Here is a 24,816-nt window from a genome sequence, read left to right on the forward strand (position 1 = left end):
GTTACTGCTGGTTGCTTAAACTTCCCATAAAAGCTATGTCCTTACTGCAGGACAGGATGTGATCACTCTCAGAGGACCCTGAAGTTAAGCAAGGGTGCTACAGCTTCCACACCCAAGCTCCAAACTGGAAATGCCACCAGACAGAGAGGCAGCTCTCCCACAGGCAGAAAGGGTATGTCAGGAGGTTGCATAAAAACCATTGCTGAGAGCAAACTCCCCTCTGGGACAAAGCCTGGGCATGTTGCTAATTTTCACTCTAAAATAAATAAGTCACCAAAAAAAGAGAAATGGACCCTTATTTAGAGAGAAAATATTTTGAACACAATCATTGAATAAAATTCTAAGAGCTTTTTGAAATGTACACACTGTACACACAATGAATATTCCTTTTTACAAATGATGCCATTGAAACTGAATCCCATTCCTGAATTCTTTCTCTGTGGGAATAGAGTTTCTCTACTGTAATTAATAATATAAATAAATACACAGCTATAAACACAGAGAACTCAGTTTTCTAGCAAGATAAATTGGTGCAGTTTGGCTGAAGTGAGATTACATAAATTTACAAAGAAGAGGCCAAACTTAAACATACCACCATTAACATGTCCAATCACCACAAAGGTTCTGCACAAGAAAATATGAAACAAAACATTTGGAAAATGATTCAATGGCAAAAAAACCATAGTGTCTATATAATACATCCATTTACCACCATTCAGCTTGTCATGCTCACTACCGTTCTAATAACAGTATTTTTAAGACCACGTCTTCCTTTGTGGACTCCTGAAATTCATTGTTATCCTGTTTTTGTGATACTTCCCATTTAAGTTAGTTTATACTTCCTCTAGGAACACAGGAGGCAGTCGGATCACCTGCTGTTCTGAGATGTCTACAATACGTGAACACAATGGGGTGAAACCAGGACAGAAAGTTAGCCCAATTCTGAATTTCCTGGCTTTGTGTTTTTAGTGGGACCTTTCACATCATTTTAATATCCCAATAGGTAGCTGTACATGCACTCAGAAAAACACATATGTACATGCTCTGCACATACTCCAGACAAAGCCCTAAATTTTAGCACCAGAAGTTAGGATTAGATGTTTTACTGTTGCTTCTGAATGCACAATGATACAGTTTTACAGAACATCTCTAGATATCATACTGTAATCTTTTTCTTAATAGATAGTCCCCTGTCTGGAGAACAGACTTGCTCTGAGAGTAAAAACTGCTGTCTTGTGAGAAATGAAGTAGGAAAGGGTCCTATGGAGCCTGAAGCTAACCAAAGGTAAAGAACTTCAGAGAAAGAAATGACAGATTCACAGTTCAGTCTGATTAATGCTGTACCAGGAAAATGAACAAAAGCCTGGTTCTTGTGCAAATTCTGAAAGGTTGCTCAGAAAGTAACTTAAACCCAGGTTCTCATTTAGTCACTGACACATATTCCTCTTTGTGCTTGTTACCAAGGCTCAAGGTGGACATAGATGAAAGTTTTATTCTGAACATGAACTAATCAATCAAGCAATATAGACTTCTTTTGGTTTTTCATGCCTTAATGTCACCTCCCCACCCCAAATGAAGGTAACATGCCAAAATTTTACAATAATTTGAGAAAGCTAAGTATCTTGATATTTATGAAACAATGTGACCCTGGAAGAGTCAAAAAGGGATGAAATCACTCAATAGAATAAATAAATACACTGTGAAAGAATGTTTTTCTTGTTCTCTGCCCCACCATTCCACCTTCCCTCACCCCAAGATTGAACAGATGTTCATGTCATGCCAGTGAAAACTCTCCATCCCATGCAAGGAATAAGGAAGAGGGAATCTGAGGGGAGAAAAACCAAAAGTATAAACAACAGCTTTATCAAAATATATGGGCACAAGTTTAAGTTTGTGGAGGCACCCCTCATTCAGTCATTTCACAGTTTACGAGCCAATCAAGTTTGCAAAGCTCCTTTTACCCTCCCTTCATAGTTCTCAGGACATATTCATATGTACCTCATTTTTTTGCCCACAAAAAGGTGAGGAAGACTTCCACACTTGTAGCCACAGAACACTTACATTTTCTGCTTCAGTCTAGAACACACTTCCAAAACTGGACAAAACTGAACTTTAAATAGTTTCCCAAAGCACACTAAAGAGTTCATCTCTCAAAGGACAGTTTATTGACATGCTTGAGGAGCAGAGAGGGAAATCACTGAAATTTAACCCTGAACCCCATGTGAACCCAGGGATTGGGGCTGCATATTTTCCACTGTCCTGCCATCTGCTGCTTCACTGCACATGGTAATCTTTGGCAACCCCACTGAGAGCTGCCTGGGCTATGGCTCTGTTCAGACAGGGTGTAGAAAGAAAAGACACTGAGAATGTCATGGCTGACTGACCAGACTACTGAGATCAGAGAGATTATGCCTCATTTGCTCACCAAGCCCTGCCAAAAGCAACACCATTTAACTGCAGGTACTCAAAACCCAACAGGCCTGTTTAAAGGAAAAGTAGGCTAAAAAAGAGGACTATTCATAACCTGCATTTGTTTGGGGCACTGTAGCTACGACCTTTTGGCAATTATTCATGAGAGTTTTAAAAGAAAGTCTGCAGTGCCCAGCATTTCAGGTACAAGTGATACCTGGCAGAAAGCATCATACCCAATTTATAGGACACACCGACCTGGGAGATGACTCAAAGCAGGAGTAAACAAAAGGAACCTAATAGCCCAGAAAACAGAAAAAAACCCATAGCTGTTATTTTAAAACAGCTACAGTCTGTTTATGTCTTGGCTGTGAAATGCTGCACAGTATGGGAGTGTAAGGGTTTGGTACTTATATGTATAACCTTCATACGTCACCTCATGACAGGGGACCTCCCTTGAGCCAAAGCCAAATCTACATTTGTTCCCCAGAGCACCCCCACTAGGCTCCAGATGCAGCAGGCAAAGGATCAGCTCTCAAACTGATTTCCTCTGACCACACTCTTCTGCATAAGGGCCTCCAACCCTTCCAGTGATTAAATATCAAAAGTGCACACATAGACTTACTGACGTTCAAAATGATGACTCTGAAAGCTAGGGAATATTTCAGAAGTGTCTTAGAACTGCTGATGTATATTTTTAAGGGTATTGGACCTGCAAGAAAATTACTGTAGGATGCAGAGTTACTGTAGGATTTTTGAGTCTTATCATGCTGACAACAACCACCTGTTATTAATGCAGCTCTTTCCCTCATCCTCCCTGCTTCTGCCAGAAATACTAGAAATAAAGATACAATTCTATATATGTGTCTACAACAACATCCTACCCTATTTCTTCATTCAAATACCTGATCTTGGAAATTATAGTGTCTTCTTTTCTATCTGTTTAGGGGAAAAAAACCACTTTGATAAGATAAGCTTCTCCAGGGGCTGCAGAACTATGGTTGGCAGACATCAGGGTTGACAAATGTTCTTTTAATTGCAAAGGGACACTACAAAATTGTCTTCTGGTGTGGAATATATAATCACTGTCACCCCTTCTTCTTCCCTGCTGCTCTACTGCCTCCACTCTGTCTGCTTCACAGGGAAATCAGGAAAGAGACAGAAAAAAATCCACATAAGAGAAGAGGAACAGGCATCTTTTCCCCAGTTCCAGCTGTGTTGGAGTCAACAGGCTCTGTTGTTTTGATGATTCCAGGACCCTCGTATCTCACTGGATCCCTGCTTGACAGAAGTGCACAGCAGAGGTGGGAATGGCTTGCAGACTTACAGAAGGAGCTCCTGAAACACTTAGGCTCTTCCCTCCAAGAAAGGCTACATCTTTCTGAGAGCTGGAGTCAAAGAACCTTGAAGCCAACCTCCAGTTAGTAAGCAAGACAGGAGCAATGTGGTTAAATGAGCAGGGCAAAGAAATCAAACATGCTTTCCACTGTATTTTCCTTTGGATTCAAACACCTATCTTGAAAAAGAGAAGGTTTAAAGTAGTAAGTTACCCACTAACATTCTCGTTTTTACTTTCTCTGCTGCTAAGCCTTGCTGAATCAGAGCTCCCGCTCTCACTCCCACTCTCCCTCCTGACTCATAACCTCAGTGACAGCCATGAAGCTGGGCAGGGACACTTTATAAAATGTACTATAATGAAGAAATTTTCAATAATAACAAGGACTGGCAGGTAGCCATGTTAGAGGAGGAAAGACCTAGCAGGAATGTCCTGCAGCACAAAAGTCTCTGTTGTTCTCATTACTGCGGAGGAAGAAAATCTCTTTAAATGCTTTGGATGCAAATGATCATTTGACAGAAACAACGGACGAGACAAATGGCTGTAAAACAAGGCAATTGGATTTCCTACTGCTACAATATCTTACTTGGCTCCCATGACACAATTTCTCTGTTATTCTGCCTTGCCATGGTAAAGTAAACTTACAGGCTACCCAGAAAACAGATGAGTGTAATCAGTCCTTTATAAATTATATCCCTTCACTCAAAGAAAGCAAATAACTTTGCCTGCTCTATAATAACTGTTTCTAATACTTCATTTATTCTTTAAATTGTTTATAAAACATTTCAAGAGAGGTCAAGATGAGAGGGCAACAATAATTGGAGATTAAGGAGACTCTCTAAGTATTTTGCACCTGTGAGTAAACACTTTGGTAATTATTATGATGAGAAATATATCTACTAAAACTCCCCCAACAGCTTATTTATGATTTTCTTGGATATACATGTTATTTCATCTGAGAGGGAGCCCCATCTTTTCCAGGGCTATTTCAATTAAAATTTAAGCAGCTGCACATATATCTAATGTCATGTGACTGGCAAGTCAACAACAATAGATTTAATCTTGTCTCCTATGGAAGTAACCTAAAGAAGAAATGAGCCAAGGGTAAATGATATTCTCATGAAGTTTTTTCCAAGTCCCCTGAAAAAGCAGGGACTTTCCTCCTCAGAGACACACAAGTTAAAGCCCACAGTGTAAAGAACAAGCAGAACTGAGCCTGAAGGACAGAAATGTGAATTAACATGTAGGACTGGTGTTCAGGTAAGGTTTCAGAAAGGACTTTCTAACAAAAAAGGGATATCATGTCCTTTTGCAGTTTCTGTGGCATGGTTCTGCCTGCTCTGGTTTTTGTTCTTCCTATGTTCACGCACAGCACTGGCAGTGGTCATGGCAGCATTCTGGAAAAGGGAGTGGGATAAGCTCTGTAACACCATCTCTTGAGCTGCTGATCATCACAGCTGTGCAGATGCCTAATGCAGCTGAACTACAACATATCAATTAATACTAATCCACACTTTAAAAGTACATATGGAAAAAATTATATTAAATCTTTAAACACTCAACCCATTGGTTTCTCTTAAAATAGTTACAATTTGGCATGTCAGAAAAAAAAATCTGCTTCTTAGTAATTTTTCTGCACAGCCTAGAAGAGGTTGGTAAAAAAAAAACACTATTGTCCTCTAATCTCTCTACCAACTTAAAAGAGAACCCAAACAAGTTCCTGAAAAAGAAAAAGCAATAAAATTCTGAGTAATTATACAGAAATAATAAACTTAAGCATGAAAAAAAACCATTTTCTGAGGAATTTAAAAGTAGCCAGAGCTATAAACATACTGGCATATGAAAATAAAGTTAAATTTTTAAGTTATTCTTAAGAGTTTCAATGGAATTCAGTAAACAGTATTTGATTCAAGACAAAGTACTCTCTATATGGTAAGGTTATAAAAATTCAGATTTTATATCATTCCCATTTATTTCTTTTTAACCTACATCCTTGATCTCCTCAAAACACAGTCATGTATATCTAGACACAAACACATCAATACAGATTATTTCCACATAATATGGTAACTGAACCACAGCTGTAACCTGAACCAAATTCTTTATTTACCCTAATGCAGAACTGAACCAAGAAGAAAATACCTGATTATTGGATCAGAATAATTAACAGATAATTTTCAGAGTAAGTTCCCTAACCACCTAGAATTTTATTTAAAAAATTTTCAGCTTTAACTAATTCAGAAATACCAAGGAAGATAAATAATTATTGATCTGGCTAAACTGAACAGCCTTTTCAGAGTCTAAGAAAAATCAGATAAAAACCAAAAAATTTTTATGCTGTTTTACTTGGGGATTTTTAAGCTGTTGGTATTTTTCAAGCACCACAAATCCAGGAAACACAATTGTCTACAAGAAACATGATTTTTCTCTCATTTAAAAAATTAATTATATTAATCTTAGTACTGTCTCCCACACACATTATTTTAGATTAAAATGGAAATGAAGCTAAACTAACATTTTAAGATAGCTGCCATTTACATCAGTACATAGTTGAGAAGTTCTGCTTTAGAAGTAGAGAATTATAAGGCCCTCTTAAAACTATTAATAGTACGTTTATGTCTTGAAAGCTCTTGGTGAGGCATCTTTACAACATATAAGACTCCCAGAGCTTTGAAAAATCTGAATGGTCTTATCACTAAACAGCAGGTTTGAAAATCAGATAAAGGCAACGGAGATTTTATTAAAAGAAAACATACTTCATTATGTGGGTGGATAAGTATTTCTTTCCTGACAGGCTACAGAAAAATAAGAGGCATTTATGTTAATTCTTGAGGATTTCTAATTTTTTGCATTTTAGTAGACTCAGGGAAAAGCATGTTTTAAAAAGTGTTAAATCTCTCACATTTTGTTTATGGAATCCCAAACCTTTTGTTTTAAATATTAAATTATCTGATTTTAACCTGTAGAAAAAAACATTGAGTTTGAACCCTCACATACATTATCAGTTAAGAAAACTTAGATTTATTCTTTTACAGAAAATTTTACTGAACACACAAACTCTTTCAGCAGACTGTCATGTTCAGGCAGCCATTTTCAAGCATCATCCACACACTCACACACACACATAATTTTGGAAAAAATGAATGAACATTGCCTGATGACTCTGTGGGTTTCTTCATGGGTGTTGATACCTGGTTATCACTGTCTACAAATGTGATGGCAAACCAGATGATATCACCACACCAGCAAACCCACAATGAACCTGTAGAACCAAAGTGACAGGAGACATTTAACTTGCAAGTAGACCAGAGTTGTGCAATAACTGCAGCACACTAATGAAATCAAACCCAGAATTGCTTCATGCCATGATTTCAAAACAAAGAGCTTCTTTAAGTGCAATTTAAGATTATGATGTTTTTCTCAAGAAAAGCATCATCATGAGACATAGCGAAAATTTAATAATGACCTGTTATTCACTGGCTTACAGTTTTCTGGCACTAGTTTGGCAACAGACCTTGGATTCACCAGCACAACAAAAAACTGTTGCCAGTTCTTTAGTAACACCAGAACTTTCAGAACTAGGTAGCAAAGGTAGCACTTGCCTACTGGTTTTACACAAAGTCAAGCTTTCAAGATCCCAGCCTTAGCTACTGTTACACAAATCTTGCCCTGTTTTATGTAATTATTGCAAGATCTGCTGGGACCATGAAATATGCTAAAAATAAAACATTTGTATATGTGCTACACTCTTTTTTTAAACTTATTTTTGTGCAAATCTCCAACAGCACATATAATTTTCAGCAAAATTCGGATGATTCAAATCACTACCTAGAAGTTGCAGCACATCTGGACAGGCTATGGCCCAGGGCACAGAGCAGCTATTCAGAAAAGGACAAGCACATTCACTGTTTAGTTTTAAACCATACAAAAGGGAAAGATTTGACCATAACACAGGAGTTGGGAGGCTTTACCCACCTAGAGCATGAGCACAAGTCACACTACTAACACCAGTCCATCCCATTCCCCCATTTTCCCTAAAGGGTCTTGAGAAGAGGAAGACACATCACTGCTGAAAATTAGCAACCACTGGCCTGATTTCCAATGGCAGATATATGCAATACTTACGAAAACAAGCAGCAAGGGAATAAAAAAGGAGCATTTGCATGATGTCTGTTGTTATAGTCACAGGGCTGACTATAAATTCAATGGCCTTTCAGTATAAATGTTTAAAATGAAGTACAATACTGGTGCCATCCCAAACCAACAAAGCTTTTATGACCATGGATAATTTCCAATAGAATTTAGGAAGTAAGAACTTTTCCTGACCTTGGGAAGTACACAGTGTCTCACTTATCTTGAAGCAGTGCAATGATGGTAACAAAAGATCTTGGTGGTTATTTTTACAACAAATAGAAACTCAGTGTGAGAGCACAGGCCATACAACACAAGTATCCCTAATAGATGCACACATGCCTACCAATGATTCAGAATGTGGGCATGAGGTGGGGCTGAGAAAAGTGTCAGCAAGAAAGCACAAATAAGATTTCTAACTTAAAAAAAAACCAACTGTTTCAGAATTTTTAAAAATTAATTGGAACATAAAATATTTCTGAGTGTTACTGATGTTTTACTCATGTCTTCTAGATTTGTCTTAAATCCAAAATGAGTTCTAGATTTTTGAAGATTCGCATTGCCTACACCTGGGATTACTATAGAAATTTGCAAAGTTTTGACAAATGTTCTCAATCCACCTATTGATGGATATTGATGGAATTAATAAACACCTTAAATATCTTTTAATGTAAGGATTGTAATATGAATAAGGAGAAAATAAAAGGATGCAAACTGAAGGCTTGAGTTGCTTTACTGGATAATTCTTTACTACTTAGAAGTCTATTCACTCATAATATAATGAAATAAAGAATTTCACTTCAAAAATAAAAATCCATCAGTATTCCTGCAATATTTCTATAGCAGTGGTTCTCAAACTCACATTTCCTAGGGCACAAAAATTCAGAGAAAGTAGAGAATACATAATACTGTATTCTCTTTCTTGGCTTGGGTTTGATTTGTTTTCCTGTACCAAAGAGCAACCCTGAAGGGTTTCATGGGAAACCTGCTAAGTCTCTGTCTTAACAGCTATCATTCTATAGGGGTGAGATACAATACAAATCAAAATATGCAACTGATATTGCAACATCTAAATAGCATAAGGTATCTAGTTTTATTACAATGCTTTGGGCCATAGCTTTCATTTGCCAATCATTGCCTAACAATTAAGTAGAACATAATTAAATTTTAAGAGTCTAAGAAAGGCAAATCCTTGAAAAGGAAATATTTTAATATGGTTGGCAAGGTGTGCAAACATCAACTGTGTGGGAAACACATGTAGCTGACAGTACATATACTGCTATAACTCCTTGTAACAGAGGTTAAAATCTGTTCAGAAATACTTGCAATTAGATGAATAAAACTGGCAGAAATCAGCAGTCTGCAGCTGTTGGGATCTTCAGCTATTTCAGCAACAATAAGATATGCTTACAAATGTAAATATTATAAATGTAAAAATCCCCAGAAAGTACATAATGCATGTAATGATCTGAAGTCAAACTACCTACACATGCAATGTTTGTGTAGTTGTGTTTCTTATTTTTAATCACATTTCTAGGAATTGTAAGTGAACTGCTTAGTGAAATCAAGACAGAAAAAGAAAGCTGTTCTTAAGTTCAAACCAATCTTCAAACCAATGCACTAATCTTCTCTCAGATAAAGCAGCTTACCTTCATACATTTCCTAAAAAATCGCACTGCATGGCAGGTGATATCCAATGACATTGTATTTCTCACATATTTGATATCACAGTGGTATCACAGGTGATATCCAATGACATTGTATTTCTCACTTATTTGTTTTTAATGAATCCTGCTCACTTTTTAGAGGAATAACCAGTTTCCTTGAAAGTGGTTTTTTGAACCACTAATGGTGAAACTATTTTATTGTGATTTAGTCTCTCCTGTTCAGTCTCCTCTATCTGAAATGCCTCAGTGGGCTGATTTCAAATAACTTTCTGAAACAACATGCACTTTCAATAGATTTATTTTTATTTAATTTTTATAAAAATTATGCATGACTAAGTAGAGGGAATTTTCAACCTTTTGGAGAGCTATTTTAGGGAAAACAGGATGCACATTGCTGAGAAAATGTTTCAGATACAAAGATGGGCCAGTCTCTCCATGCCTATAAGCTGTGAGTATGACCAGGTTTTCAAGTTTCTGCACCTGGTAGATGATGCCCAAAATTTGAAGGTTGTGGATTGAGGCCTACAGAGTCACATACTTAGCATCTTTGCAGGGATACGCAGGACTTTGAAGATGAGCTGTAAGCAATTTCTAATGGTTTTTACTTTAATAGTCTCAGGGGAACAGTGATGTTGGATTATGCAGCAGGAAGAAAACAATGCAGTACATTAATATATCCCATGAAAAATATATCAATTTGACAGAATTTTAATAATAGTTAGACACAGACTTTTAGAAACTTAAGATATCATTAGTATGGTAATAATGACTAAAATATTAAACATTCATTACTTACAAAATATCAACAATATAAGATAGATTAATTTATGCAACATCTTTTGCAATAATGATGGGATCTTTGCTCTTTGTGTGATTTTTTTCCTTTTCCTTTCTTGCTTCTATTTCAGAATACAATGATATTTAATTAAATACAACAGAACAAAATAATCATGTAGACGCAACTGCACGCAAAAATGGCTCAAGGAATTTCTTGAAAAAAGCAAGAAATACAGAAGAGGTTGGCTGTGGCTGAGTCCCCGCATCTGGGAAAATTGTATCCTGCAGTTTGCTGTCTTGTCAGAGGCTCTGGGTACCACTCAGCTATGACTTCACCATCCATTCAAAGGATGTGTTCATCCCCATACAAAGTGGTTTCCTCCAGAGAGGATCTCACATGCAGTAGCTTGGACTGCATTCCCACCAAGACCTGGAATGGACAGGCAGTGGACTGGGGTTGCATCTTTTAGGCATGGTCACCTACCCATCATTTACCAGGGTCTGAGACGGCCACACTGTGTCTGTACAGTCTCCTATACCCTCTCCTAATGTCCCAGCAATGGGCTAAGTCGACTAAATGAGTTTCAGGCTGAAACCACCTCTGTTCTTCTGACCTTCTACAAACTCCCCATTCACTTTAAGCTAGTTTGTAAAATGCAAGGTGTAAATCTCACAGTTCTTGCTTGTATTTCACTTCATGTTCTCATTTATACAAACACAAGGACAGCACAATGGTCACATTTTTCATTGTGCTTTGCCTAGGGAAAAATAAATGTAAGAAAGGGAAAAAAATTTCAGAGTAAGCATATAAAACACTATTTCCCAAAATCCTGCTACGAGTTTGTGCATTAATGAAGGCATAAGAACACTACAGGTGAGATACATACTCTGCCAGTCCATTTCCCATTTCTGACTTTCATTAGTTTCATAGCATTTTATTTTAATTTTTTTTAGATAGAGAAAAGTTTTTTTAAAAGTGTTTTTTAATTAGAGAAAAATAAGTCTGCAAGTTTTAGTTTGAGAAAGTAACACTGATATATGTTAATATAACTTGAGAAATGTTAAGAATTACTTGGTAAAGCTTTCTAAATTTAACAGCTTTGAGATTTTGTAAATTGTGGGGATACTTGGCCCCTTTTTTTTTAGATTGAAAAAAAAAGTTGAAATCAATCATGGAAGATAGCAAAACTTGTAATCTACTTTCTTCTCAACACAGTAAAAGCCACAAAGGAGCATATGATTTAATGATGAAAAGATGCTTCTGATAAGATAATAATTTGCTCAGGGAGAGATTTGAGTTGTGAATGCAGCTGTTCCAAAAAATCTAAACCCACAGGCAAAAAATTACTTATTTCTTGTACAAGCTGTATCCATAACTGCTTAGATAAACTGGTGACAAACCCCAGAAAAGTACATCAGATAAAAAAGTGAATAATCAGGGCTACTTTGAGACTGAAAAAAAAAAAAAAAACCAAAAAAAAAACCCCAAACAAAACCCCCCCCAAAAAAAATACCAAAACAAAACAAAAAAACAAAAAACAAGGGGTGGTAAAGATTACCACTAACTATTGTTTCAAAGAGTGAATAAAAAAGATTTCAGTAGTCAAGACTGTTCAACGCAGTATCTTACTTCATCAATGAGTCACTTTAGACAAGTATCTTTTTATATCGTGATTCACTTAATGTACATGATTACTTCATTCCCATATGTGACAAGTTGCATGGCACTGACCTGGATTACCTGGATGCCCAAAATGAAGGGCATGCAGAAATGTTCTCACCCTCTAGTTCTTATTTCAGATGTCTGGTTTTACAACACAATTTAATGAAGGGAAACTCACTCATATTTTGGTGTGGTTGCACTACCTTCGTATCTTAGTGTTGGCTAGCACTAGGAAAGTGACACTAGAAACATAAGGTTAATATGGCTTATTAACAACATAAGAACTGGACAAAATATCTCCACATGTTTTCACATGCTCTGATCTGTATTAGACAGTAGCAGGTTCAACATCATCATAGTTAACTGAATTCACTTATCTTGTGACACTAGATCTTTTTCAAGGGGCAAACACATGTACTTAGGTAAAACAGAGGAAAGGTATTACCTGGCAATTTTGTATTATTACAGTCAATACTGCTGCAAATGCATTTGTGCAAGTAGACTGTAATGCCCACATTTATCCCCAGTGATGTCTGACTGCATGTGTAGATAAGGGAACACCTGCATGGATCACTTAGCAGGATCAGTCTCGCAGCAGGGAGAAAAAGCCAGTAAGAATGCATGTCTCCAGGACACTGCATGCTTTCTCTGTTGAAACACGCAAACTAAAAAGCATGAAATGATCTTGGCTGCTCTGTAGCACATAAATGTCTGAGTAAGTCCTTTTACATTGGCCATGGTACCTTGCCATCAAGTTTTCAATGTGCAAAGCAGAGAATCCTGATGACGCCAGCCAGCCTGTATGCTTCTCATCCAGCAAGGAGCAGGAGAGTCAATTCTGCTGACTTTTTCTATTGAGATATCCTCATGTGTTTGCAAATTTTGCATTAAATGGAGGAGATGTAGCTTTGCACTAGAATTTTACACACTTATGTCTTTCGCAGGCCTCAACTTATCAAAAAAGCACCAGGAAAAGCCCTTAGTATTTCCAGTGGTACTAGGATGACCAAGCTTCTCTTGCACTGAAAGTGTTTTAAGAGATTAGTCTCCAACTACAGACATGAGAAAGGGAAATCTGGCAGATGTTGAGTACATCTCTATACAGTAGATGCAGAAGAACAGCTGCTACAGTAGGAATTGCACAGATTTCTTGTTATAGTCGGTAGCAGATGTCACCATCTGCTTCTGCTTTCTCTATGAAATAGAGGTATAAGGGAGACTAAAAGCTGATTTAAAAAAAAAGGTAACAACAAAAACCATAAAATCAAAAGACATATATTTACAGTGAGTAGGGGAAATTCTTACCCTCTTCTCTCTGGCTAACCTGAGACCTAGATGCACAATAAAAGCAAAGAACACTCCCCATTCTATTTTAGAGATGATTTCTTTTCATTTTAATCTCAGTACATGTACTTTGACAACATTCAGCCTGCAACCTAATGCTTAGCCATTTCCACCCTGGCTGAAAGAGATCACAGAAATGAGCAGTTGTATCCTTTCCCTCTGGCTATACAGCAATGGTCTGATGACAACTGCTTTACCAGAGTTGGTATCAGACACACAAAAATTCCCTACTGAATGATCTACACAATGATGTCATGTGTGGAGGCAAAGTATTACTTAGGGGGAAAAAAACCCAACAAAAACCAAACAAAACTTTTGTTGCATTGTGTCAGGAAACATGCTGTACATGTTTGTACATCTTGGCTGATTAAGATCAGATGAGGCAAGCAATGAAGTGGTTAACCAAATCAGTTATCTCAGACATCCAAAAGCACATCTTGTAAACCTGAGACAATTTCTTACACAGAACTGAAGAGAGACAACAGTAAGGGCTTGTCTGGGACAAAACAAATGACACTGTCAACAAGCAGTTTGCTTTCCCACTCAGAAGAGGAGGTATTAGTGAGATCCAGAGCCCAACAAAAGAACAGGAATCTCTGCAATGAAGTAAAAAAAGATTTGGATCAAGCCCCAGCTTTCCTGAAAACTAGACTTGCTAATTGCCTCATTCTTCCACTGTCAAAACCACCATCTCATGGAACAGAAATATCTTTCCAATATTGCTATAGGACAAACATTTCCACACTGGTAATACTGGGAGACATATTCTACTACCACCAGCAACTTGATAGCCACCACCTCCACCATTTGGTATCCCATAATGTTGTTTTGAGGAGGAGAGTAAAAAACCAAACATTAGTCTGGAAAAGTTTTTTAGGTTTTCTTTTGTTCATTTCTGAATACAGAGACTGCCTGTAGCTGCTGTAGAGCATATTGCTCTTCAGCTCATGTCATACATAGACAACAAAAAAGCTTTAGAAATGAAGATCCCATTCACGTTGGCATGACCAGAAATCATGAAACTCTTGAGCTATACCTGTATAAAATGGACGAAAGTAACTGAAGAAATTAGCTTTAGCAAAGTATACTGCTAATACAGGTCTTTTCCCCAAAGGAAGCAAGTCATGCTTATCTTACATTACCAGACTATTACTGGAAGTACTATGCCAGACCCTCAGCTGGCATAAATCAACATGACCCTACTCACTTCAGTGCAGCTGTGTTGATTTATGTGAGCTGAAAAGTATGCACTGGTCAAAAAGTGACTATTTCATCTTACAAAACTGTAAAAGTGACTAAGTGAAATGAAGGGAAAATCAAATGAGAGGCAGAATGTATAATATAAAGAAAGTAACAGAAAGGAAAGTAACTACAGAAAGGCTCAAAGTAGATGTGTATTTTATTAAGATTAGTCTAACACAGCCACTAATCTTACTTCATATGAAATTTTAGATACTATTTTCTGCTGTTACATACACACGTATCTCTTGAGTATAGACCCAAGTACTTGTGCAATTTAATAATGCTGTACTGTTCCCAGATTAAGATATAAGGCTCAGGCAGTGGGTTCAGCCAATCTCAAATTTATCACTAGTGTTTTTGTAAAGTCACTCTGATTGTCAGAACATGAAACATCATACTTAAAAGGAAGCCCACACAGCAAACTTAAGTGCTCAGCTTTACACTATGGCGTCACATCTCAGAACTACTCCTGTTACTGTCTTTCTCATAGAGAGCAAGATAAAAGTAGAAAACCAAATGTTCCCAAATCCAGCACTTCTCTCAAGCCTTTGTAATTTTGAGAAATATGAAACCTTTCATATTAGACTTAAGCACTCTTTACCCTTATGAACTCTGTGCAGACTTCCTATTATTCTACAGGCTACATGAGATTAACTACTGGTGCTCCTTTCTGAGTTTAAGCTGGAAAGGCTCAGAAGAAGAACTGGCATTCTGAAAGAAGAGGTGTAGATTCCTGAACTCCTTTTATAGGGAAGCAGCTCTTGAGATCAGACAGTTTTCATTTTCACTGGGCTTGTGCACTGCTGCCCCAGCACTACAATATCAGAACATTATAAAAAAGAGGGATTGTAGCAGATGCACTTGGCCCCCTTATCCAAACTAGCAGTACTTTGGTACAGGCCCCAAAGGACATAGAATGCCTCCAGGAAATCCAAAAAGGGGCACACTAACCCAGGGTGCATTGATGCTTGAACACATGAATAGTGGGTGATTTTTCCAAGATTCAGTTATTGAATAACAAAGACAGTTGAGGTCCAAAGGGTCTCATGCATACATTCCCCATCACGTGTAATTCAATTAAAAGCCAACCACTTTATCCCATAAATGACAGTCTAATTGAGCCTTCTTTGAGCTCTGTCTGCAAGGCAGCATAGCTGTGTGGCAGTGATCCCCCCTTGAATTAGGACACCTCTCAAAGTTGCTCCTTGAGCCACAGAGACTTTTCTACTAAAAGCTTTGGACATATGCAATTTCGGCTCTATTTAAATTACAGGTTCCCTGCTTTGCCATGCCTTTCACCTTGATCTGGGACTCATCTCAAGGTTTGAGATTCCTTACCTGAGACTGAGGTATCACAATGGAGAGAATGCTTATTCACAATAGATACTCAGTAAGTTGCTGGTAGTTAGCAAATTAATACTAATGAATGGAAGAATTGATTTTTTTAAGACATAAATCATTGTAAAGATCTGAGACCAAGACTGGAACTAGCTACACCTAAGCTGCATCAGGAGTTTAGAAACTTGACTCAATGGGTCTCCTTTACACTTTAGCACTTTTAGTCTCTGTGCAAATCATTCCAAATTGATCCTAACTCAGTATTCATTTGTATGTTTCATCTATGTAGTAAGTAATAGAGTGAACCTTGCCATCCAGCTTTGTTAAGTCATGTTTTTATAAATTCGTATCAAACCCATTTTTGCTAAAACCATTGTGGTGATTTTTTGAGTAACCCCAAAACTCATTTACAATACAGATCATAAAGCAAACTCTTTACAATTGTTTATTTAAGTCAACATCAGTGACCATCTTGGCAGACAATTGCAATTCACCATCTTTCAATATGAGTACTCATACTTCAAATACAAATACTTCTATATTTGATCACAGCCCACAGTGCAGGCTCCAAGGTATGAAAAAAGCATTCTTCTCATCCTTACCATTGCCTTCCAGTGTAGCATATTTCACAGATCCCTGGCTACAAGGAATACTGGAGTTTGTCTCTTCACAGTTTTTTCTCATAAGTACATTTTGTGTAAGAAACTTAAAGAAATTTTCAAAAGTATTATTTAAAATTCAGGTACGCACTGTTCACTGGAGTGATCAATTTTGCACCTCAGCAAGTGGCACTGCTGCAACCTTCTGCTCTTCTCTGATTCCTGGGAATTGGGTTTTGTGTGGACAAGATGCAAATAAGACCACCACCAATGGGATGTTGTATTTGATGCATTCGTTGTAACCCTAAACCAACTGAAATGGTGTTATATAGTATTGGAAGAAAATATGTATTGATTTATTTAGGTATTCCCAATCTTTGAAATTAGTATAAGAAAAAGGCTAAACCATAAAGTATTTTAAAACTTCCATGGATATTACCAGCTTTGCATAGGTGTTATAAATTCCAATTAAATCCTCTTTTCCTCCTGAAATGCTTTTGCAATCTTCAAAAATATTAAGAAAATGATGAATGGCTATCAAGAAGCAATCTCAAAACTATTGTTGTATCATGTTCTTGTCTGTATAGTTTTCCAAACGTTTTCCCACAAAACCACTATGTAAATAACACTGTGCTTATAGCTGCTTTCATGGCATGTACTCCTGCTAAGGCAAAAAGAGTCAACTGAAATAATTTCTAGGACAAGATTCTTGTTCATGGCTTAAAGGGTCCAAAACTACACCCAGCAAACACACACACACACAATGAAGAGTTCAGCCTGAGACTTCAAAGCACAGGCTTGAGAGCTCCATGGGAACGTTAAATGTGTTGAAAAGAGACCTCAGCTTGGAAACGCTATTGCAGCAGTGTTAAAGCAGGATCAAACATCCATGGGATCAAAATAGCAATGAGTACTGAAGTTATCCTTCTTCAAAACAGCACAAGTCTATACCAGAGCATCAGAAACAGTAAGTGTTCAGAAAATTTTGATCTCATCTTCTTGCTCCATAGAGTTATTAGAAATCATGCCAAGCTAATATTTTTATTGCATATTCCCACATTTTTTACAATGGCCATAATGTTTTGATTGCATGGTGATAGAGCAATTTGAATATTAGTTTACAGCACACTATGAATACACCTCAGTAAACTCTTTAATAGAAAGCAAAGTATTAGGGCTTCTAAATTAAATAACCTAGTGAATATGATTCCCTTTTAATTTTGAACTTGTGCTTTATTTGCTCCAGTGAAGTGATACACCAGATTCTACCACCAATTACTGTAAATGCTGCCTACCCACTGTATGATGAGGTTTCACAGCTGTGACTCCTAAAGATTGAAATGAATATTTAAATCCTATTGACATGGACTCCTTTTTTCTCCTCTTTTTTTTTTTTTTTTTTCCTTTTAAGCAGAGTTGAAATTATGGTCTGCTTTACATAAGTATCATATAAGTATGATTAAAAATCTTATATTTTGTGCCAGGCTATAATTTATATAATTGCATTCCTGTAAAACTTGAATTCATTTTTCATTTAGAAACAACCACAATAAAAGGCGTCTGCACTGAGAATCCAGTTTTCTGTGTTAATTTAAAATTTAATTTTAGAGTGTTTTCTACAGTCACAGTACTTAAAGTGCAGAGGAAAACTGTCATTGTAAAAGAGACTTCTAATCAACCATGGAGTCTTACTTAAACTAAATACCAGCATTAATTGTTCATAAAGTACTGCAAGCGGAAAAGGGATGATTAAATGGAATTTAAGCTGCAATGCTATTAAGGATTAAACTGAAAAGCATTTTAAAGCCAAGTGTTAAAAGCCATCTCGTAAAACAGTAGGAGCCATAATTCAAAATTTTTTCAAAATATACCAGGCTGTACTAAGTTCTAACACTAATTAGTCTTAGAACACCTATTATTTCTGCCTCTTAATTTGACATCTACACACAAATTAAAATCTTGAGTATGTCACACCTGAAATTGCATCTGTTAGGTAGCTGCCCAAATAAATCTTTAGAAAACCTGCCTTTTTTAATGTGTCATATTAACATTTTAGCCTTTACTTATTATCAAAAGGGACACAAAATTAGATACGCAAATTTCCTTTTGGCACTCATGAGCTACAAAACGGAATACAATGCTTGAAGGGGAAAGATGCTGTTCTTGAGCTCTGAGGCTCTGAGACTGCCAGGAGCACTGCACCAAATGCCATGGGTAGGCTGCAAGTCATGACACCTTCCCCACAGAATTCTGGCACATTTAAATGAAACCTGTGGAAGCATTGTTCCATTTTTCTGATCAGATATATGCAAAGTTGGAAACAGTTTCACATGGATTTTCTAACCTCTTCTGGGGCTCTCATGATTGAAGAGGATGCCATTCACAGCAAAGAGATTGTAGGCTTCTCTGAAGTTCACCACAATCCAGTAGGCATACAGTTTTGCTGCTCCTGGAAAAATAATTTTGAAGCATTATTGTATAAATGCTTGGCTCATACACAACTCAGCCACACACACAAGTCTCTGTCACATGCAGGGTGAAGTTCATATTTCAACAGCATAGTGCTTTAGTATTTGATTAGTTCCCTATATGGGACAAATATGATATTAAAAAAAAAAAATCAGCCCAATAAACTTGGGATGGGAAAATACTCATATTCTGAGCAGTCTCTGAACTGGCAGGAAACATCAGGGCACTTTCTTACTTGTTTTCTTATACACAATCAAACACAGCATTTTTTCTTTTACAATATAATTAACATGGTCAGAGCATGTGAAATATGCCATTGTAGTGACCTCTGTTAATTAAAAAAAACCAAAACAAAACAAAAATTACTTTGGAGGAATAATAGCGAAAATCTGGTGCCTTAACACTCAAATTGATTTGAAACTTTATCACCAAAATCCTCCATGCCTATTGCTTCAATAAGTGTTTCAAATTTCATATGAGTTCATGAAGAAAAAAATGAGCTCTTGGGAGTCTTTCATTCAGGCAAAAAAAAAAAAAAAAGAAACGAAACTTTATCACTTCAGTGGTACCTCACAACCCTTTGTGATGGAAGAATCACCCCCTAACCCCCCTTCTTCAAGAGCTCTTCACCTCTGAGCTGAATGAACAAGGTCCTGTGAAGTGAGATGCTAATTTCCAACCCCCAGGCAATAGCAGCAAATACTTTTTATATAGTAATTCATAAAGGTATGCCTCTCAACATGTCTAGTCACTTTAGCTCTATCATCATTCTAATCTTACACCCAAATGACTTCAGCCTTGAGACATGAGCAAGGAGAACAGACAGACAGACACTACATACACACCATCAGCGCTCCTCACCGTAAGGCGATCTTGGGTAAAAAGGGGTGGTCTCCTTTTGCGGGATTTCTTGCACTTTTCCAAAAAGTTCACTGGTGGAGGCTTGGTAAAACTTCACAGAGCTGATAAGGCCACAGGTCTTAATAGCATCTAGGAGCCGCAAAGTGCCAACCCCATCAACATCAGCAGTATATTCAGCAAGGTCAAAAGAAATCTTGGGGAGAGAAAGAAATAAAAACCCACCGATTTTACTACGGCACCAGAACATGACAAAATCATGTACAACCAACCAAAGCAATACATCACTTGCCACAGACCCTCTAGACATTTTTGTACAAAGTAGATACTCAGTTTACAAAAGTACCCTCAAAGGATTTCTAAGAATAAATAAGTAGTTCCATAAATATCTGAACCAAATGACTGGTGTCTCCTGGGATTATTTTCCCATGTGAAGTAAGAAGTGGTAAGCCTCCCCATGGTGGGAACGTTATCAGGCACTCTCTCATCTCCACAGCTGCCAGATTCCGTAACACTCACTTGGGCTCAATACCTTTGACACACTTGAATTTGGTTATAATTGCACAAAATATATTTTTAAAAAATAATAGGACAAAGAGCATGACACCACCAACATGTATAAACACCCCCCCTCCCAAACTTTAAACAAGGTCCAAGGTTCTGCAATTTAAACAGACATCAAAGTTCAGAGAAGAGTAGAAATACCTGCTATCAAATGAGACTCCCAACACTATCTCAGCAAGGTGTACCAGAGCTGTGGCTTTTGCACAGAGCTTAGGGAAATCCTAAAATGTGACTGCAAAGGGTTGGAGGTAAGCAAAAAATCCTGACATCTCCAGCTGACATATTCTTCAAAGTATGATAATAAAGTCATGCCCACTGGTGGGCCAAGATTCCTTTTCCTCTCCCCGCTCCAGTATTTATAGTTACCTTTATGATGAGCTTGTCTTGTGGCCTATGCCACAATCAGTGCTCAAGCCTCAGCTTTCAGAGTGTTTCAGAAATATATTATTTTCTTTGCAGTTACAGAAGAAAAAAAAAAACACCTGGAAAAAGTAAACTAAAGGTAAGAGGTGTGTTGTGACCACCCCAATCTGAAGATAGGAGAAAACATGCTCAGAAGGGAGCTCACTCTTCTTTTTTTGGCAGTACAGGCTGTTTTTTTGGAGGTTCCAACGAAGTTCCTGGACTCTGAAGAATTTTTGCCACCATTGCCCATCCCAGCAGCACGTTCCTCTTCCTTTTACATCCTCTCTCCAACTCAGGGATTTTGCTTATGCCAGTTTTTGAAAAAAAGTTCCCCGTTTATACTACCAATGTTATAAAAAGTAAAGGTGAGTGGGCTTTTAAACCAGTCTCCTTCATGGCCCTGACCCAAAGAATTATTCTACCTATGTCCCCCTGTCTGATTGAGACTGATAGACCTGTATTCATTCCTCCTGCTAAGCCACTTCCCCTATTCAATAACCACTGGAAATTTAAGGCTTATTTACACAGCATATGGAAAAATTAATTTGATTAATTTGCATTTTCACTTATGGTTAATTTAATACAGGTATGAAATTAGCTAAGTTGTATTACTGTGCTCTGAACAGTTTTTAGCTGAAATAGGTAAAGATATGAAAAAAACCAAACCTTTATTTTCCTCTTTTTTCAACCAAAAGAGAAAAAAAAAACCACAAAAGGAAACCTGATACTTTGTCTTATTAACCTGGTATGACCCAGCTGAAATTGAGCACTTATCTACCAAGAAGGGCTGCACATTTTTTGTTTTAATCCATTTGGCACAAAAATGACAGCCACTTAAGCCTCTCAACTTCAGTATCAGAGTAACTCTTAGGAAAGCATTTTAATGAGTAGATGGTACAGTCAATAATGTACTAACAAACATCAATTGTTTTATTAATTACATGCCCCAGTTCTCCAATGAAAGCAAAACACTTAATAACCGTAGGAGAATCAGGAATTTACCTATATTAATGTTTCCAACAAATAACCTGCTAAAAACTTTACCCTGAAATGCAAATCATTGCTTCCATATTCTTCTGCAAAGCAATAGGCACATGTAACAGAGGTAGTCTAAGAGATCCCAAATTATAAAACCTCTTAACCAAAAGGAGCAATGAGGCCACAACAGCAGCAGCACTGGGAAATGCTCTCTCTGGCTGGTGTAGAGACCAGTTTCACAAGAGATGGTTTTCCCTATTGCCTGATGAATGACCTCAGTCTTCACCTTCAGAAAACACTCCCTGGGGTGTGAGGTAATTGTGCCCCCACACTGACTGGGTCTGAGTGTCCCCAAGCAGAAACCACCAGTTCTGTGCCTGTTTTGTAATGCAGACTGCTGTTCACCAGGGTCGAAACTCATACCACTAAACACATTTCATTTTGGAGTGCAGGTTAGACAAAAATGGCATTTAGGAAAATAGAAAAAAATGTTTTATCCACTAAAAAGTCCAAGACCAAAAATTCTGGACTGTTAAGAGACACTGTGAAAGGTAGGAGCAGTCACATTGCAAATACAGATAAAAGCAACCCAAATTTTAATTTGATTCTAATTAAAAGTTAAAAATGTAAAGGGGTTTTATAAAATACTAAATCAATTAAGTAGTTATAAATAAATCAGGGCAGAGCAAGAAAAGGTGATAACTTATCCCTCACAACATACTTCCCCTCTCTTTATACATGTTATTTTGTGCAATACTAGCAGAACAACCAGAGCTAAAAAAAAAAAAAAAGAAGAAAAAAAGAAAAAAAAAAAAAGCAGGGGCTTCACTAAGAGCGGTGTGCAAAAGAAAACAACATGCATGCATAACACACAAAGAAGAACTGAGTTCTAGAAACCAAATATAGAACCAGATTCCATAGATGTTACTCTTACAAACAACCTTCACTGAGCTACTGGGACTACCTGAAAGAAAAACTTCATGGATATTATTGTAAAGGTAGGTATATAAAGGCTAAAACCAAGTCAGACTTTATGAAAGATTAAACATTTATCCGGTAGGAAAAAAGAGCTTAGCTAATACCTACAGATGAGAGCTTTCAAACTGCCTAATTTATGTCAACTTCCTTAAGTGTCTGAATTAGGAAGATTGTCTTCCTCTACACCAATAAAGACACCAGTGAGTCATAGCAAAAAACATCAGAGAGATGCTCTTGATCATGCTTTGGAGAACCTATTTACACACACTGATTTTTTAACTGAGCTACATTCAACAGATGCTTTACTCTTTCCCCAAAAATCCAACACTATCTCTTACTCTCAACATGACAGTAAGACCTGCAACTTGTTTTGAAGGAAACATGGGGTTTTTATAATTATTGGACTAAGGAAAAGAAGCTTCTTTACCTGACAGAAACTTTAAATCTGAAAGTTTTCTCAAAGAGTATTGACGTATTGGATCCAGTACTTTGGCCTCTTTGGAGAGATTTTGTGCATGGCATACCCATAAAACAGAAACTGTCTTTTCAGAACATACGAATCCAAGTGGCATTGGCACTTGCATGCCACGTAACATGGAGGCACCATGTTTTTACAGTTGTTGTGGTTGATTTCTGGAGATACTATAAAAGTATATTTTTCAGATATATCTATTTATTCCATTCAGTGGATAGTGATAAGTGTGTCATTACAAGAGGACAAAGAAAAATAAGGAGACACTTGACAAAAGCACTTCAAGTTCCAGGTTTTCAACTTCTGAACACTCTGCAGAATTTCCTCAAAGAATACTAAAAAGTAAATGGACTCCTAATGTATGTGGGTATTCTACATACTGAGTATCTTCTTTGCTGGATTCATCCCTCATATAGTACATTTCAAACACAGCCAAGAAAAAATTTCCACAGCAATGCTTACCATAGGATGATAAAATTTTCACCAAAAAAGCATGGTTTCATAAGTTATAACACTTCAGCAAGCACAGGACACAATATGAGTACACTGTACCACAATATGTCTCTCCTTTCATGTGGCTACAATCAGAATGAATTTTGTGAGCTGGCCTCTACCTTTTGAATTGGAACTCTTGTGTTCCTCCCTCCTATTTATTTCTCTTCATAATCAATAGATTCAATCTCTGCAAGAGATATTAATTTAATAGAGCAATGCTTTAAATACAATGGCTCCCAACTGATCATCCAAAACCAAGCTTAGCAAGGTCTTCAATAAGATTTAAAAGCTTACTGAAAAGTATCTAAATTAAAACATATGGGCCTTAGCCTCCACAAGATCACATTCCTATCATGTCTATAAACACTATATACAAGACTGTAGACTTAATAATATTTGCTTTTGACTAGTGTGTTGTTGTCAGCAACGACAATACTCTGAAAGTTATCAATTTAGTGCACACATAGTTTTGGCTTTGTGGGACTCTTCATTTCTGCTTTGTCATTCAGAAGAATCCAACAGACAAGTTGTGATCATATTAATTATTAGTTTTCTATAAAAAAACCCCAAGCACATGCTAGCAGAATGTGCTTCAATGTTCTACATAAGGAACATAAATAATGATTCAGAATTTCATCTCTTCCTTACAGTCTTCTCAGTATCAGAAGATGGGATTTCTGGAAGGCTGGTGTAATAAGAGGGAAGCTTATGTGAAGCCCCAGGAGGAAACAGGATAGTATAAATATAAATTATTATTCTTTCACTGAAAAAGGAGAGGTGGCCAACCTAACTATAACATCAATTTAAGCATCTTTGCTATTTTGAAAAAACCGATAGTAGATTCTTTAGTTTTATCAAAGGAGAAGATACATGTATCGGGTCATTAAAAAAGCTTTGCACCAGAAAAGCAAATTACAAAGCAGAAAAACTGCTCAGAAATGTTTCAAGTCTCACAAGTTTCACAGTGGTTACTTTCTTGCATTCTTTAAAATCAATTCTGTTTGCTTTGAATATTCAGTGTGCCTTTCACTGCCAATAAAAACCACTGGGATCACTTACATTATCTCAGTAAACAAGCTGCTCAATCCCTA

General features: G+C 37.0%; 1 protein-coding gene across 1 annotated transcript in view; it reads right to left on the minus strand.

Annotated features, from left to right (window-relative positions):
• The window catches only part of GMDS (GDP-mannose 4,6-dehydratase), a 405,591-nt gene that overhangs the window by 234,451 nt on the left and 146,324 nt on the right, over positions 1 to 24,816 (minus strand). Inside the window, exons 5-6 of the mRNA XM_021530573.2 lie at positions 19,837 to 20,029; positions 18,851 to 18,955 (exon numbers count right to left, since the gene is read on the minus strand). Of these exons, the coding sequence (XP_021386248.2) occupies positions 18,851 to 18,955; positions 19,837 to 20,029 (298 nt within the window). The remainder of the gene's footprint in view (positions 1 to 18,850; positions 18,956 to 19,836; positions 20,030 to 24,816) is intronic.

Source organism: Lonchura striata, chromosome 1 (genome assembly GCF_046129695.1).
Source record: "Lonchura striata isolate bLonStr1 chromosome 1, bLonStr1.mat, whole genome shotgun sequence".
NCBI classification, from domain to species: domain Eukaryota; kingdom Metazoa; phylum Chordata; class Aves; order Passeriformes; family Estrildidae; genus Lonchura; species Lonchura striata.